At 38.1% G+C, this 16,326-nt stretch overlaps 1 protein-coding gene across 6 annotated transcripts in view; it reads left to right on the top strand.

The window, feature by feature from the left end:
- Positions 1-16,326, top strand: part of Rgs20 (regulator of G protein signaling 20) — an 85,630-nt gene that overhangs the window by 66,999 nt on the left and 2,305 nt on the right. For all 6 annotated transcript variants that reach the window (XM_033760731.1, XM_010611103.3, XM_010611107.3 and 3 more), the window contains 3 exons: positions 1,927-2,075; positions 7,758-7,841; positions 15,026-15,260. In XM_033760731.1, the coding sequence (XP_033616622.1) occupies positions 1,927-2,075; positions 7,758-7,841; positions 15,026-15,260 (468 nt within the window). The remainder of the gene's footprint in view (positions 1-1,926; positions 2,076-7,757; positions 7,842-15,025; positions 15,261-16,326) is intronic.

The following is a 16,326-nucleotide window of genomic DNA, read 5'->3' as shown; positions in this document are numbered from 1 at the left end:
TCAGAGCTGCATCCCAGTGCTGCCATAAAGCATGGCTGGACTTTGGCAGATGTCTGTGCCACCACATTTTAACCAGGAAGTCACTCCTGCTTGGGAAGCCTCGCCAGCCCAGGCCAGGCTAGGCGCTGTGCACAGTCTCTGGGTGTTGTGACCATTGCTTCACTATGAATGGGAAGGAAGGGTAAAACTCTCTTATGGGTCTCTGTTGCTGTCCTGAAACTCAGATGCCAGGCTGGTTAAATGTCATCAGATGTCATTCCTCACTAATAAATCTGTAAATGTATGTAATGGTAATCAGAACACCGATATGATTGCTTTTGAACAGCTCCCTACCTCTAAAAAAAAAAAAAAACCAAAAAACTTTTGAGTAAACAAATTATTATATTGATCTACTCAATATAAAAATATAATAAAATCAAAATATGCCAGGTGGTGGTGCACAAGGTAGTGGCAGGTGCCCAGGAGGCTTGAGGTAGGACAACAATGGATTGAGGCAGCAAGGAAAAGAGCAAAACTTCCTCTCTTAAAATAAAAATAAAGGTGCTGAGTGGCACCTGTAATCCCAGCACCCTTAGAAGCTAAGGCAGGAGGAGCACCAATTAGAGTTCAGTCTGGGCAATTTAGTGACTTAGAACTTATCTGAAAAAATTTTAACAAGGGCTGATGATGTAGCTCAGTGTGAAGGCCCTGGGTTCAATTCCTGGTACTGTAAAATAATAGTAATTAATAATAATAATAATAATAGAAGTTTAGAATAACTAAAGGTCCAATAGCATAGAGGGTTAGTCACAGCCAGTAGAATTTACAAATATAAGTTTAGAGTAGAATAATACATCTAGAGTTTAATTAGAGTCCTACATAAGGTTCTTTAATGTACATTTGATACTAGCTTACAGTTAACTCTGCCGAGAATTCAATAATACTGTCAAAAGTAAAAAATGGGTTTAGCTGCTTCTTTTTTTTTGAGACAGGGTCTCACTACATAGTTGAGGCTGACTTGGAACTCATTGTGTAGCCCAGGCTGGTCTCGAACTCTCAGCGATCCTCCTGCCTCAGCCTCCTGAGTGCTGGGATTACAGGTGTGCACCACTACGCCCGGCTTGCTTCTTTTTTTTTTAATGCTCCTGGTATGCCTCACTCCTTCACACTGACTTGTCATCCTCAACGAAAAGGGCAAGTCTTGAGGAGCATAGATCTTGCAGGTGCCGTGGCATGACTACCACTGAGGTGGGCAGGAGGATTGTCCCTAAGGTGGCAGGGCAGATCTGGGCAGGACACAGTCTAGCTCAGTGCTTCGCTCCTGGGAATAGCTGAGCAATTACTATGAACCAGGCTGTTTCCTAAACGCTTTAAAGATGCAGCATTGAGTTCCTTTTCAAGGCGATACAACTGGTAAAGACTTGAATGTCATGGGTCTGGCCTTAGACACACAGAGCCACCTACTCTTCTGACCTTTTCAGACAGCTCTGTTAGTGTAGCTGATCTCTTGGCATGGCTTCCTCTGCTGTCTGTGCCCTGGCCTCCTGTGCAGCCCTAATTAAACTGTGGAGCTACAACTGCTCCCCTTTGCTTCTGTCTAGAGGGACCTTAAAGAGGAAAATGTGCCCATTGTGGCATCTTACTAAAGTGTCTTCAGTGCTTGTTTTTGTCTGTCTCTACCAAACTGTGATGCCTAAGGGTGAGAGGCTCTGTTGACCACTTTATTCCTGGGATTTATCACCCTGTTTGGCAGATGCTAGCCATTAAATAACTCTTTGATAAATTAATGGATTGTAAGTCTAAGCACCAGTTTTTACCAGAATTAGTAAAAATGACCTGGATATAATTACAATGCATCTGACCAGCCAAATCCCTATGCATATGGCTTCATAACTCTGCACCACCACCCCCTGAGCCCACCCTTCTTTCTTCCTCTCCCTGTGGCAGCCTATGGGATCCGAGTGCACAGAGATGCGAAAGAGACAGACACCGGCCCCACAGGAGGCTCCGGGCTCCACCTTGGACCAGCACGGAGCGGGGAGTCAGGGCTCCAATGCCTGCTGCTTCTGCTGGTGCTGCTGTTGTAGCTGTTCCTGGTAAGGTTTGGGACTTTCTCTTTAAAATTAATAATAATAATAATAATTAATAATATGGTACTGATTGGAAAGTTCCATTTATGATTAAGTCAGTGTATTTTTAAAAGCAACTACTATATGCCTCATCTGAGTAACACCCCCGAAAAATTTTTTTAACCAACAGCAACAAGCTACCTTTGTCAAGTTCTTAAGGAATTTATATTCATATACTAAAAGTCGGGCTAGCATAGGTTAAACAACTACAGAACAATGTAAGGCTGTTGTAAATCACATGTTATCATTTGAACAGAAACTCTGCATAATTGGTTAGAAAGGCACTGCTCTGATGTAAAAGTTGCGGGCGGGATTTAAAATGGGTCCTGTAAGTGTTCTGCTCCCAGCCCTAAGATGAGTCTTAAGGTGTAGAGTTATGAGGCCCAGATTTTATCTTCTGCTGCTTCCATTTTAATTTTGTTTCTTTAATAGACAAATGTTGAAATGTGTGCTTAAAATTGAAACAAAAATCTAAAAGCATAGGCTAGCTTACTGGTAAAAGAAGATACACAATCATTGTTTTACAAAGAAAGAGAGGGAGAGAGAGAGAAGGAGAGAGAGATCTAACTGACCTGAATGTAAAACATTCATGACAATCATTGCCAAAGGTGTGGAGTAATGGATAGACTTTACTCCTAGAAATCATAAGCACATTAGGTTGCATCTTTGAAATCCTGGATATGAAAAGTGCTTAGTGCCAGCCAAACGGGTGCACTGCTTTAGGCTGTTAAATCCCTGGTAGGCCGAGACCTCACAGTCCTGTTGAGAAGAAAACCTAACATCGAGACTTATCACGAACAGTGATGAGAAAGAACTGTTGGAGTTAGTCCCTGGGGAGAAGTTAGAACTCAGAATTAAACAGCCAAGGTTTGGTCTGCTCCTCTCCTGCGTGACTTGGGCTTTTGTTACTTTCCAAGAAATTCCAGCCTGGTGGATAGGGCCCAGCAATAGAACATTCCAAGGACTGATGGGATCATAAAGCTGGCTCGGGATGGGTCTCAGACAGGAGGTGGAACATGTTAGGTGGGTTTCTCACAAGGATAAGCAGACTGGCACTGATAAGAATCGCAGTATCTCAGCAAGAAGCTGCTCAACAAGAAGCTGCAGGGTAGCTTCTGGAGGTCAACTGTGAGAATATGTATGTCCAGGGCCTGCCCTTTGTGGGAAAAATACCCAGCCAATCATTTTAAGGCCCCTTCATTTTTTTCGCTCTGCCTGTACATCAGTGCTAAACAGAGACGATCTTCTGAGAGAGGTACAAGAATACAAGAGCGACACAGTGTCTTTGAGACTCCAGCTGACATTTCTGCTGTCTCACTCCCTTGGACAGGGCCCAGGAGGCTAAGGTCATGGCCAGCAGGTGGTGACAAGTCCAAGAGCAGAGTCTTCCTACTAGTTGTAAACACCATAGGGTAAAAGAGATGAGAGTCAGAACCTCCTTGACATCACCACCCCTTACATAGACCCTATCATGTGTCTATAAAAAAGCAATAGAATTGTGTCTTCAAAGTTCTAAGTGAAAATGCAAACTATAATTCAGAGGTGTGGGTAAAATAAGACAGACCTCCCTAAAAGAACAAAGAAAGGTTCTTAGTGCTTCAAGAAAACAAAAAGTGAGAGGGAAATCACAGAAAAGAAGTGTCAGTATAGACATAAAAGGGACCAAATGTGATATCTAGCATTTAATTTTGTGTTAAAAAGTGTAAAACCCAGCTGTAAGCAAATAATCTCATGTTGGAGATGGATAAATCAAATGATTAAAGTCTTGCTTACAGAAAAATTTAAGACAATTTTCTCTCAAAATTAGTGACATTTGTAATTAGTGCAAAAATATAAAGCTGGGCATGGTGGCACACACCCATAATCCCAGCCCTTGAGAGACTGAGGCAGGAGGATTGCCACAAGTTTGGAGGCAGTCGGGGCTACATGGTGAGTATGAAGCCAGCCTGAACTACCTAGCAAAAAACCCTGTCTCAAAGCAAAAAAATAATGTGTAGTTTTCCCATCAGTGGAAGGCAATTTATTTTCCCTGATTTATTTTTCTCAGCATTCTTTTGAGATTTATCTAAGCAGGTATACATAATGCAGTCAATTTTCAAAAAAAAAAAAATGCATGGCCAAATGTTCCCTAAGCCCTTTGACACCATTCCCAAAATTATTCTCCACAACCTTCTGGTGTTAATGCCATAAACTAGAAGACACACAGACTCTTACTCTTTTGAAAATAACTTTTTTTATTTATAGAGGGTTGAAGAAATTTTTCCTGCCTTATAACTCAAAATATACCTAAGCATGGATGGGTCTTTGCTGAACATTTATTTCTAAAGCATGGTGAGCCACCACCTTGGCTTCAGTTGACATTTTCTCTTTTCTTTGTTAGCAGTCACAGTTGATCTTGCTAAACAAAACTTGACCAAAAATATGTTTTTCAGTCTTTCTAGAATTTTTTCTCTTAAAAATATTTCTACTTTAACACGATGAGGTGGAAAAAATGTCAATGCTTTAAGCAAATTTTGCATTATTTAGTTCACAGTATAGCTTCCTGTTCTCTTAAGAATCTTGTGTCAAATTCATGATTCCTTTTTCTCTCTGCTTTTCCATACCCACTGTGCAGCCATGTGTTTGGCTCACAAAAGAAGCCCAGGAAGTCAGGCGGTGCTAATGCCCATGCAGAGAGGATAACACCCAATGCAGCTCAAGTTTTTTGCTTTGTTTTGTTACATTTTAAAGAAACCATTATTTACTGAAACCTTTTAGTCCTAGCACCATGAAAGAAACAAGTCAAAAGGATTCTTGCACTTTTAATAATCTTGACTTTATAGGAAAATAAAGCTGTATGCACATATACAGTGAAAATTCATTAAATGGATGTGCTAAAAATAAACTTTCAAAAACTTATAAAACGGAGTGGAAATGCTAAGAAAGACATAATGAAATAAATAAAAGCATTAATATAGTTGCAATACCAGATAAAACTCAAATTATCAATTATAAAAATCTAGTTTTATGGTCCAGGGATATAGTTTAGTGGTAAAATATATGTTTAGCATGTTTGAGGCCCAGAATCCAATCTCTAGCACCCTCCCCCCACCAAAAAAGCCACTTTTAAGTTGATGAAATACTAAAGTCAAAGAATAACAGTGCTAACATCAAGATTAACACGAGGATATCCACAATCTTTCCTACTGTTCAACGTTGTATTTTATGTATCAGCCAATGCAACTAAACAAGAGAAAATAATTAGTGGACTAAGAATGGAGGGAAAAGAGGTAAAATTCTCCCTATTTGTAGAAGATGAAAGTCTGCCTGGAAAATTTAAGAGAACTGTTTTTGTTTTTGAGAGTTTGTTGCTAAAGCCAAAGCAAACATGAAAGAATTCAATACAGTAGAATATAAATTAACATTAAAATTGTCTTTAGGACTTGTATCTGAAGTGTATTTTTAAAACTTTACATGTCAAAAATAAAAGACAAATATCTTAAAAATAATCAAATAATAAAAGACATGTCTCTAAGATGTACAATAGTTAAATACTTGAAGATGCTTAATATTATTAGTCATTAGCAAAATAAATACAAATCCAACCACAATGAGATAACATTTTACACTGACTTTGGAGGCTAGAATAAAAAAGACAATAATGTCTATTAACGAGGATATAAAGAAATTAGATCTCTAATATTGCTTGAGGGAGTGTAAAATGGTACAACTGCTTTAAGAAAAAGTTTGAGAGTTCCTCCAAATGTTAAAAATATTTACCATATGCTGCAGCAATTTTACCCTTAGGCATCAAGCCTGAGAAATGAAAATATATATCCATACAAACTTGTACATGAGCGTACATACAACCAAAATGTGGGAACAACAAAAATATTTATCCACTGATGAATGGATAAACAAAATGTAGAACAATGTAAGATCATATAACATGGTACACGCACAGTGTAATATAATCCAACCAGAAAAGGAGGTATTGATGTATGTTACACACAACACGAGTAAACTGTGGAAACATTATGCCAAAAAGCAAGATGCCATTCCCACAAGATCACATGATTTATGATTCAGAATTGTCAAATCTATAGGGACCAGAAGTAGATTATCAGTGTTTGCCAAGGCCTGATGCAGTGGGGGAGATATGGGTAATAAAGAGTGACTGCTAAACCAGGCATGGTGGCTCACACCTTATAATCCCAGCACTCGAGAGACTGAGGCAGGAGGATTTCTGTGAGTTCGAGACCAGCCTGGGCTACACAGTGAGTTCCAGGTCAGTCTCAACTACACAGTGAGACCCTGTCTGAAAAAAAAAAAAAGAAAAGAGTGACTGCTAACAAGTATAGGGTTCTTTTGGTAGCTGAAAATATTCTGGATAGTAGCAATGGTTGGTCAAGCTTTTGAGTAGAAAAACCATTGAATTGTACACTTCAAAAGGTAAACTTTATGGGATAGGAATGATTGCTCAGTAAAACTATTAAGAAATACATAGCCTTCATATGTACAAAAAAGAACCACTTAGAGGTACAATGCTAAAATTCCATTTATAATAATAACAAAAATGCTTGGAATAAACAGTGAGACATGTACAAAATCTAAGAAACAAGTTTTCTTCAATGATAGTAGGTTTCAATTCATTTTTCTCTGTTTTTCTACATGTGTCAAATATATAAAACTTCCATTTTGACTAGAAACAAAGAATGTAGCATGTATGTTTTTAAGGTTCAGAAAATGAAATGAAACCCCAAAACATTACTGGCAGTCTTTTTTTTTTTTTTTACTATTTTCTTCATGAAATTAAGCGGGGTTTTTGTTTTGTTTTGTTTTTGAGACAGGATCTCACCATGTACTTCAAACAGGCCTTGAACTCACTGTGTAACTGAAGCTGGCCTCGAACTCATGGTGTTTCTACTGCCATAGCCTCCCAAGTTCTGGGGTGATAGTTGTGCATCACCACGTTGGCCAATCATAATAATTTATGATCTCAATTACTATAGGCTACAGTGTTATAAAAAACTTTTTTTTTTCTAGTACTGCTATAGTTTGCATGTTGGATATTGCCAGAAGATTTGTATGTTTAATACTTGGCCACTCGGTGGCGCTATTGGAAGTTGGGAGAGGTAAGGCCTAGCAGGCAGTTCCTGGGCCATTGGCAGTGTGCCCTCAGTGGAGATGTTGGGACCCCATCTCCTTTCTACTCCCCTTTGCTCCCTGGCTTGTGATAGGAGCAGTTTTGTCAGCGCACTCACCCCTCCTATGATGTGCTGCCTTGCCACAGGGCCAAATCAATGGGGCCAGCCAATCATAGACTGGAAGTCTAAGAAACTGTAAGCCAAAATAACCTTTCTTTATAAGTCAATTATCTTGTGTATTTTGCTATAGTGATTGAAAACACAGATACCTTATTGTCATATTTTTGGTTTTCTTAAGAAAAGCACTCAGAATCATGTTCTAAATTTTTTTTTAGGGCTGAGGATTTAGCTCAGTGGTGCCGCCACCTGCCTCACAAGTGCAAGGTCCTGAGTTTGATCCCTGGTACCAATAAATAAATAAATAAATAAAAGTGAAGTACAAACAGTTTTTTTACCCAATGATCTAAAATGCTTTTTAAAATACTCATTTTAAATACATACTGATCTTGTTTTTTTCTTACAGCCTCACTGTTAGAAACCAGGAAGAGCAGAGACCTACAAGAGCTACCCATGAACTCAGAATAAACTTTCCACCCTGTGAAGAAAGGTGAAATGTGGCATTTTAGTTCATTGACTAACAAAAATGCCAACCTTTTGCTTTTTGCTTTTTATGTTACAACAAACTTCCACAATTTTTCTATAATCTAATAGCATCAAATCTCAGCATGATATAATTTTTCCCCGGGGCAGAACCCCTTTTAATTCACTGTGCTAAGTGGGGTTAAAAGAGGCTAATTCCAAACTGGGCAAGGTGACACACACCTCTAATCTTGGCAGTCAGAGAGGCTAAGACAGGAAGACTGCAAATTTGAGCCCAGCCTGGACAAATTAGTGATTTAGACTCTATCGCAAAATAAAAATGGGCCAGGAAAGTTGCTTAACACACAGTCCCCTCAGTTCAATCTCCAGTACTGAAAAAAAAAATCTATTAATCTAATCCCTTACTAATCACAAATACAAACTGATCCTTCTTGACAAACCACAATGATATAATTTAATTCTTATATACTTTTAAAAATAAGAAACTATAATGAAATAACATATTTGGATGTCAGCAACACTTAAGAAGTTTTAATTAATTTTAATTTAAGCACCCTTGGGTGCTTGACTTAGTAGCTGCATTCTGCCTCGGTTTCCTTGTGTAGAATGGGGATAATGATAGTTTGCTGTAGCTAAGCCAATAAAGGACTGGTGTGAGTTCTGAGTACTCACAGGCACTCGGACCAGAGCCTGTCAAGAGGCAAACACTCAGTGCATGCTGTCCTTTGTCCTCAGTCTTATTCAATTAATATCAAGTGAACCTTTGTCCAGTTTAATGTCGTTTGCATCTAGTTCGACTTATATATTGTTATACTTACTTGTGTTTACCCCACATAACTTGCCTGCTGACTCTTTTTTTTTTTTTTTGGTACTGGGGATTGAACTCGGGTCTTTGCGCTTGCAAGGCCGGGCCACCAAACCACTGAACTAAATCCCCAGCCCTCATTTTTAATTTTTCAGTAAAAATAGCATTATGTCAGATTTTGGTCCAGTTTGAATCTGCCTTTAAATGAGGCATTAGATTCAGTTATAGTAAATCAGTCATTTTGATCATCTCTAATATGTTTAACCTTTCAGCCAATTCTGCAGCTGACTTCTTATAATACCTCCTAATTGTTTCCTTAGTTTTCTTTTGCTGTATGAACTATGCTTTTTGTTTTTAGATTCTTTACTAGCATGGAACATAGATTATGACCTCTCTTTTTAAAAAAATTCTACTATCCTTACCTTTAACTTTTCCAAAATTGTTCTTTTTTTTTTTAAGTCCCAGGGATAAAACTCGGGTCCTTCTGCTTGTGAGGCAGGCAGTGGAACCACTGATCTAAATCCCTGGCCCATTTTATATATATATATATTTTTTTTGGGGGGGGGACAAGGTCTCACTATGTAGCTGAGACTGACCTGGAACTCACTATGTAGTCCAGGCTGGTCTTGAACTCGCAGTGATCCTCTTGCCTCAGCCTCCCTAGTGCTGGGATTACAGGCATGTGCCACCATGCCTGGCCATTTAATATATATTTAAGTGACAGGAAAAAGATATCTTTTGAATCCACATATTTAAGGGACATAATTTACCAAACTTAAAGCTTCTCCGATGTAATTAATTTTGTAAAAATAAGCCATAATTAGCTGGACAAGGTGGTACAGGCCTGTAATCACAGGTACTCAGGAGGCTGAGGCAGAAGGGCTGCAAGTTTGAGTTCAGCTGGGCCTTGGTCAGGGTGTATAATCTTCTTGTCGACCCACTGTATTCTGTTTGCCAGTATCTTATTGAGAATTTTTGCATCTATGTTCATTATGGAGATTGGCCTCTGCAAGTATGCATTGGTCTCTTTTTTGGTTGGGTCTTTCCCTGGTTTTGGAATCAAAGTAACACTTGCTTCCATGAATGAATTTGGAAATATTGCTTCTCTTTCAATTTCATTGAAAAGTTTAAAGAGTAGTGGCAATAGTTCTTCTCTAAATGTCTTATAGATTCATTAATCTAATTCACGGAATCCATTAGTACCTGGGTTTTTCTTTGTTGGTAAATTTTTAATTATATTTTTAATTATATTTTCAATTTCAATGATTGTAATTGGGGTGTTTAGAATTTTTATATCTTCTTCCTGCAACTTAGGTAATTCATACGTATCTAGAAATCTGCCCATTTCTTCTATGTTCTTCATTAAGATAAAAACAAAATCAAATAAAATAAAAATTTTGTAATAAAAAAATCAGTTTTCACTGGGGTAGTATAGCTCAGATAAGGAATTCATATTTTGAACTCCTATATATGGGTGAGTATTTTTCTATAATTTTCAGGTTGTTAGGGTAAGTTGTCTGCATATCCATTTCTTGATATACAAACTGTAGCCCTCAAAATCAGAGAGCTTTCACTTTATGATGGCAGATAGATGATCCTAAGGCCTCAGGTGTGCAGAATGACAGATCATGCATAAACCTAAAATGCTGTATAAAAGAAAATGATAAAATACTTTAAAAACAAAACCAAGTTGAGAGTAAACCAAGCACTGAGTTATGACTGCTAAGCATAGGAAAGCAGGATTGTTTTCCAGAGGGCAAGTACCAAATGGTTCCCAATTTATGGTAGTTCACCTTGCTAATTTTTCAGCTTCATGATGGTGTGAACACAATACACATTCAGTAAAAACTATACTTTGAATTTTCATATTGGATCTTGCCCCAGCTAGCAATATGTGGTATGATGTTCTCAGGATGCTGAGAGAGGAAGTTTTAAAAATGAAAAATTGTTGTTCAAATTTTTAACTGTATTATTGGAATAGAAGATTAGATACAGCTGCTGGTGAGATGGTATCTGCCTGTTATCAGCTACTCAGGAGTATCACAAGTTTCTGAGGTCAAGGCCAGCCTGGATAACCTAAAAGACTTTATCTCAAAATAAAAAGAAGAGAAATAAATAGGTAAAAGTTCTGAGATCTAGCTCATTGTTAGAGCACTTGCCTAGCACACATGAAACCCTGAATTCAGTCTTAAGCACTGCAAAAAAAAAAAAAGAAAGAAAACATACAAACAAAACCTATGAAGATTAGATACAGCTAGAGAGCTAGCTTGTGAACCTGAAGGTATAAAAGACTGTGTGGTGACAATGGGGGGGGATTAAACTATAAAAACTAAATCAAAAAATGAAAGCTAGAGGGCCAGGGATTTGGCTCAGTGGTTCTTCCACCTGCCCTGCAAGTGCAAGGCCTGAGGTTGATCCCCGGTACCAAAAAAATTTTTTTTTAATTTTTAAAAATGAAGGCTAGAGTGACAACAATGGACATAACGTCTCATTGGAGTTCCCAATTAAAGATGGAAAGAAAAGAAATAATAATTAAGAATTTCCAGATCTGATGAAAGACATGAATTTCCAGAAATGTGTGTGTGTGTGTGCGTGCGTGTGTGTGTTCCACAGTATGTGCCAGTAAGATAAATGTACTCTACACCTAGATCTAATTGTACTGCAACTGCAGAATGACAAAAACAAAGGAGATTGAAAAGCAGCTACACAGAGAAGACAGGTTAGTTACCTAAAATATATACAAAAAGACTAAGCAGACTTCTCAACTGAAATTCTTCTCAACCAGAAATAGAATTATAGATGCTATGCAAAAACAACATCTACCTAGAATTTTGTATCCAGCCAAACTCTATTTCAGGAGTAAGGGAGAAACAGACATTTACAGATGAACAGAAACAGAGAGTTTACCTCCAACAGATGTGCAAAGAACTTCTGAAGAGTAATGTCCAGGAAGAAAGAAAATGATCCCAAAAATTGTAAGAAGAAATGCTGAACAAAGAAATTGACACAAGTATAAATAGATCTAAACAATTGTTGCTGGTATAAAATAACAATAGTGTGATACTGGTAAGCTAAAATAAACACAAAACTGAATTACTATTGAATAACATTAGGTTAAAAGGTAGCAGCGACAAGCCCAAGTAAAGTCAAATCAAACATGGAAAATAAAGGGGTTAAAAGAAAGTCTTCCAGGCAATTCCTGGAAGACTTTCAATAGCTAGAATAGCACTATAGTCAATACATACTATTTGCCATGTACCAAAAACTGACACCTTTACAAATGTTTATTGAATCTTCACCACTCCATAAAGTAGGTGCTATTAGTTTGTGGGGGGAGGGGTTGTTTTTTGGTTCCGGGGATTGAACTGGGGCCCTTGTGAGGCAGGTGGCAGAAACGCTGAGCCAAATCCCCAGCCCAAGTAGGTACTATCAGCGTCCCAAAGAGATTCAACAATTCATTCATGGTCTCAGAGATTCACACCTACATCTGTGCACACTGCTGTCTTCCCCCTAGCATCCGGCCAGGGAGCAAATGTGACTTTTTACACAGCCTGCATTCCTGTCAGCAAGCTGTGTCTCGCCTAGAAAAGAAACACCTTTTTCTGGTTCCCGGGAAGGACCACACCAGCTAGTGCCAGCCTTCCGCAAAAGATGGTGGCCAAATCTAAATTCAGTCCACCCCAGAGTCTGCTTCTGTCCACTGTTCTATACTGCTTCCCAATATTAATTTCAAACAAAATATTACAAAAATTTAAATGCCACAGGTGTGGTAGGTAGCACATGTCTGTAATCCCAGCACTTGGGAGGTTAAGGAAGGAGGATCAGGAATTCAAGGCCAGCCATAGTGAATTCAAGACCACCCCGGAATACATAGTGAGACCCTGTCTCAAAAAATAAAAATTTGGGGACCGGGGATTTAGCTCAGTGGTTCTCCTGCCTGCCTCAAAAGCCCAAGGTCCAGACTTCAATCCCCAGTACCAAAAAAATGAAAAAAAAAAATTTTTTTTTTTTTAATTTAAAAACATGGGCCAGGGATTTAGCTCAGCGGTTCAGTGGCCTGCCTTGCAAGTGCAAGGACCCAAATTCAATCCCCGGTACCAAAAGAAAAAAAAATTTAAAAACACTTTATAGATAGAGGGTCACTACTAAAATTTAAAGGGTTTGGTTCACTTGTAAGTTATGACAACTTACATATAACTAATTAAAATAGTCCCAAAATATTAAAAAAATTCATGAGAGCAAGAAATTTTCAAATCTGCTACCATAATAAAAGACTTTTTTCATTTTTCCCTAAGTTATAGATGTTTCTAAGAGAAAGAAATTTTAAGCCAGGCCTGGTGGTACAAAGGCTGTAATCCCAGCACTGGGGAGGCTGAGGCAGGGGGAATCATTGTGAATTCAAGACCAGCCTGGGCTGCATAGCAAGACCTGTATTAAATAAACAGATAAACAAAAACTTAGGCAAATTATATAAAAACTGGCATCCAACCATTTGAAAGGACCTATTCTTCTCAAGCATATGTAAAATATTTATAATGACTGACCAAGCATTACCTCATAAAGTATTAATATATTTTTAGGATCATTATTCAACAAACTGTTCTTTCTGACTCAATGCAATTAAAATCAAAGTCAGAAAAAAATTTAAATTCTAATAAAAAAAATCCTCATGTTTGATATTTTAAAGATCTCTTCCATGTTGCTCCTCAAAGACTAAATCATAAAGTTAAAGCCATGTGTTGGTGTGGTTTCCCATGCCTGGGAGGCTAAGGAAGGATGATCACTGTGAGTTTGAGGCCAGCCTGACCTACATAGTGAGATCCTGTCTCAAAAAAAAAAAAAAACACACACACACATTTTTGATCTGCATGGAAGTATTATGTATCAACCTGAGGATGTAGGGAATGCAGTCAGTAGAGAAAAACACATAACCCTAAATGTTGATAAGAAAAGACAAACAACTAATCATTACTCAGTTAAGTGCTCCCCTTAATAAGCATAAAGTAGAAAGATGTTAATATGTAAGCACAAAAACTAATAAAATAACAAACAGATATAAAGAAGACAAAGGCAAAAGCTGATTCTCTAAAAAAGACTTATGAAGTATATATTCTCTGCTAGAATTGGTCCAAAAAAATGAGGAAAGTTCAATGAAATAATATTAGAAAGGAAAATGGACATATATTTAGTGAAGATTGATAATATGGTAACACTAGGAACAAGTTATGCTTGCAAAGATGATCAGTAAGACACCCTGGGCAAATTCCTAAATAGGAGTCTACTAAAATACGATACACTCAGGAAGAAATAAAGGGTTGGAATAGTTCTAGAACTAAAGTACACCCAATTAATACACTTCTATATTAGTTCGCTAAATTGCCATAACCAAGCACCCAAACCTGAGTAACTTAAATCAACAGAAATCTATTTTTAGTTCTGAGGCTCAAGGTCCCTAATCACAGAAAGAATACATTCTTCAAAGGTACACACATATAGAAAACTGTGTGAAATACAGTGAATACCCCACTGTATGAAAACTGTGGGGGGAAGATAAAGGAAAAAGATGTTAAAAATCACTTTTTTTTTCAGTACAAGGGATCAAACTCGGGACCTTAAACTTGTGAGGCAGGCAGCAGCACCACTGAGCTAAATCCCCAGCCCAAGGATCACTATTAAGCAGACTAAACTTTCTGGTCTCATTATAATTTAAATAGAAGGAAAATATAAACCCCAAAATAATAAGTCAGAAACCAAGAGGACCAGTACCCTTGGAATGGAGTGTGAGAGGGGAGCACACAGAAGTGATAAGTGCAACTTGGTAAATGATATTCCAATAAATATTTCATTCCCAAGAGTTCATTTTGCTGTTACTCTTCATATAGAAACCTACTCTGTCTTCCCATTCATAATGTAGTTATTTTACATATATTCTTTACTCTTACTCAAATGTTACATTTTTTAAAAAGTATTAAATAGATCTTGCCCCTTGCTGTTCAGGTTCAGTATTAAGTCTTGGTTCTGTCATAGATAATTAAGGAATCTGGGTCAGGTTACTGTAAGATTTTTTTTACTTCTATAGTTTAAAAACATTGCCAAGATCTGTCTAGATGTAAACAAGTATAGTCATAGCAGTTATTCTAAGAACTTGGTTTGCAAGCATTTTGGCCACAAAATCCAGCCAAACAATTAGAAAGCATCTCAAATATGATTTTGGCAAAGGCTTAAGGAGATGAAAAGAGACCTTTCCGTGCCTAAAAGGACCAAATCCGTCCTTTTTTTTTTTTTTCATTGTCGGAGAGGGAAAGGTGATATTACTAGTAATGAAATTCTAATGAACTACCAATAAATAGCTCCCTCTTACCTTCTTTCTTTTGGCTTCCCCTCAGCCCAAACCCTACTCTGGAAGAGGTCAACGCCTGGGCTCAGTCTTTCGACAACTTAATGGTTACTCCTGCAGGAAGAAATGCTTTCCGGGAATTTCTCCGCACAGAATTCAGTGAAGAAAATATGCTTTTCTGGATGGCCTGTGAGGAATTGAAAAAGGAAGCTAATAAAAACATTATTGAAGAAAAAGCAAGGATAATATATGAAGACTACATTTCTATTCTTTCTCCTAAAGAGGTTTGTGCCCACAAAATAGTCTTCTTTCTGGAGCTGTTAGTAAAATTAACCACTTCTGGGTTTGTTCGTGATCACCTGCATGGTTATGACTAATCCAAAATACAGAAAACTCCTTTGCTGTCATTGATGATAGCATTCAGATCACTTTGAATGCAGTCCCCAGATGGGTTCACAGTGCCCTGTGAAATCTGTGAGCAATTGTAGGGTGAGTGCTGCCACAAGATAAACTCGGGGTGATGGTGACAAGGAGGAAACTTTTCCTCCTTCAGGGGGGCTGGGGCAGGTCTCTGTGTTATAGGGTATGGGGCAGGAGTTACCTCTAAGCCAAGGTTAAAGGTTAAGAAGGAAGGCAGGGCACAGGAAAAGGATGTTTCATCCACAGAAGGGATGAAACAAGATAGGTTTAGGGCCTTCCTTCTTTAATCCCAACAACTGCAGGACAGCTTTTGGGTGGAATAGTGAGATGGAACTGAGAATTAGTAGAAGCAGATCGTCAAAGGCTTCAGAAGCTTAAACTTGGAACTGCAAAGCTTTGAACTTGATCTCGAAAGCACCAACAATCCAGTGTAAGGTACGAAGCTGAAACTTTAGAACTGGGTGTCGCTGGTGCTCAGGCCCTTCTACTGCAAGTGTGTGCCCAACCCTTCATTTGGCCTGGTGCTCATTTCCAGAACTCTGCAACTGTCCGCAGCTAGCTGGGGAAAAAAGGCTGAAGCATCCAGGTTTTAGCCCTTACATTACCAGGAAATTAGCAAGGGTGTGTGCAGGCTCACTCACTTTAAAGAAGCAAAACAATGTGATTTTCTAAGGCCGTGTGCTCCCTATCAGCCTTACTTAGCACTTGTGAAACGTGTTAAAAATACAAGGTCTGGCCCTTCCTCAAACTTACCAAGTCTGAAACCCTGGGGATGGGGCTCCAAAATCTGCTTAACAACCCCCCAGGGGAGACTCATAGCTCTGAAGCTTGAAAGTCCCTGTTCATTATGCTTTTAGTTTCTTTGTTTTCTTTTTAATTTTCTTTTTTTTTCTTTTTTTTTTTTTTTTTTTTTTTTTTGTTTTTTGTATT

The sequence above is a fragment of the Fukomys damarensis genome, unplaced genomic scaffold (assembly GCF_012274545.1).
Source record: "Fukomys damarensis isolate Sample0158 unplaced genomic scaffold, DMR_v1.0_HiC HiC_scaffold_5, whole genome shotgun sequence".
Classification (NCBI taxonomy): Eukaryota; Metazoa; Chordata; class Mammalia; order Rodentia; family Bathyergidae; genus Fukomys; species Fukomys damarensis.
This window is presented reverse-complemented; position numbering and strand designations above follow the sequence as displayed.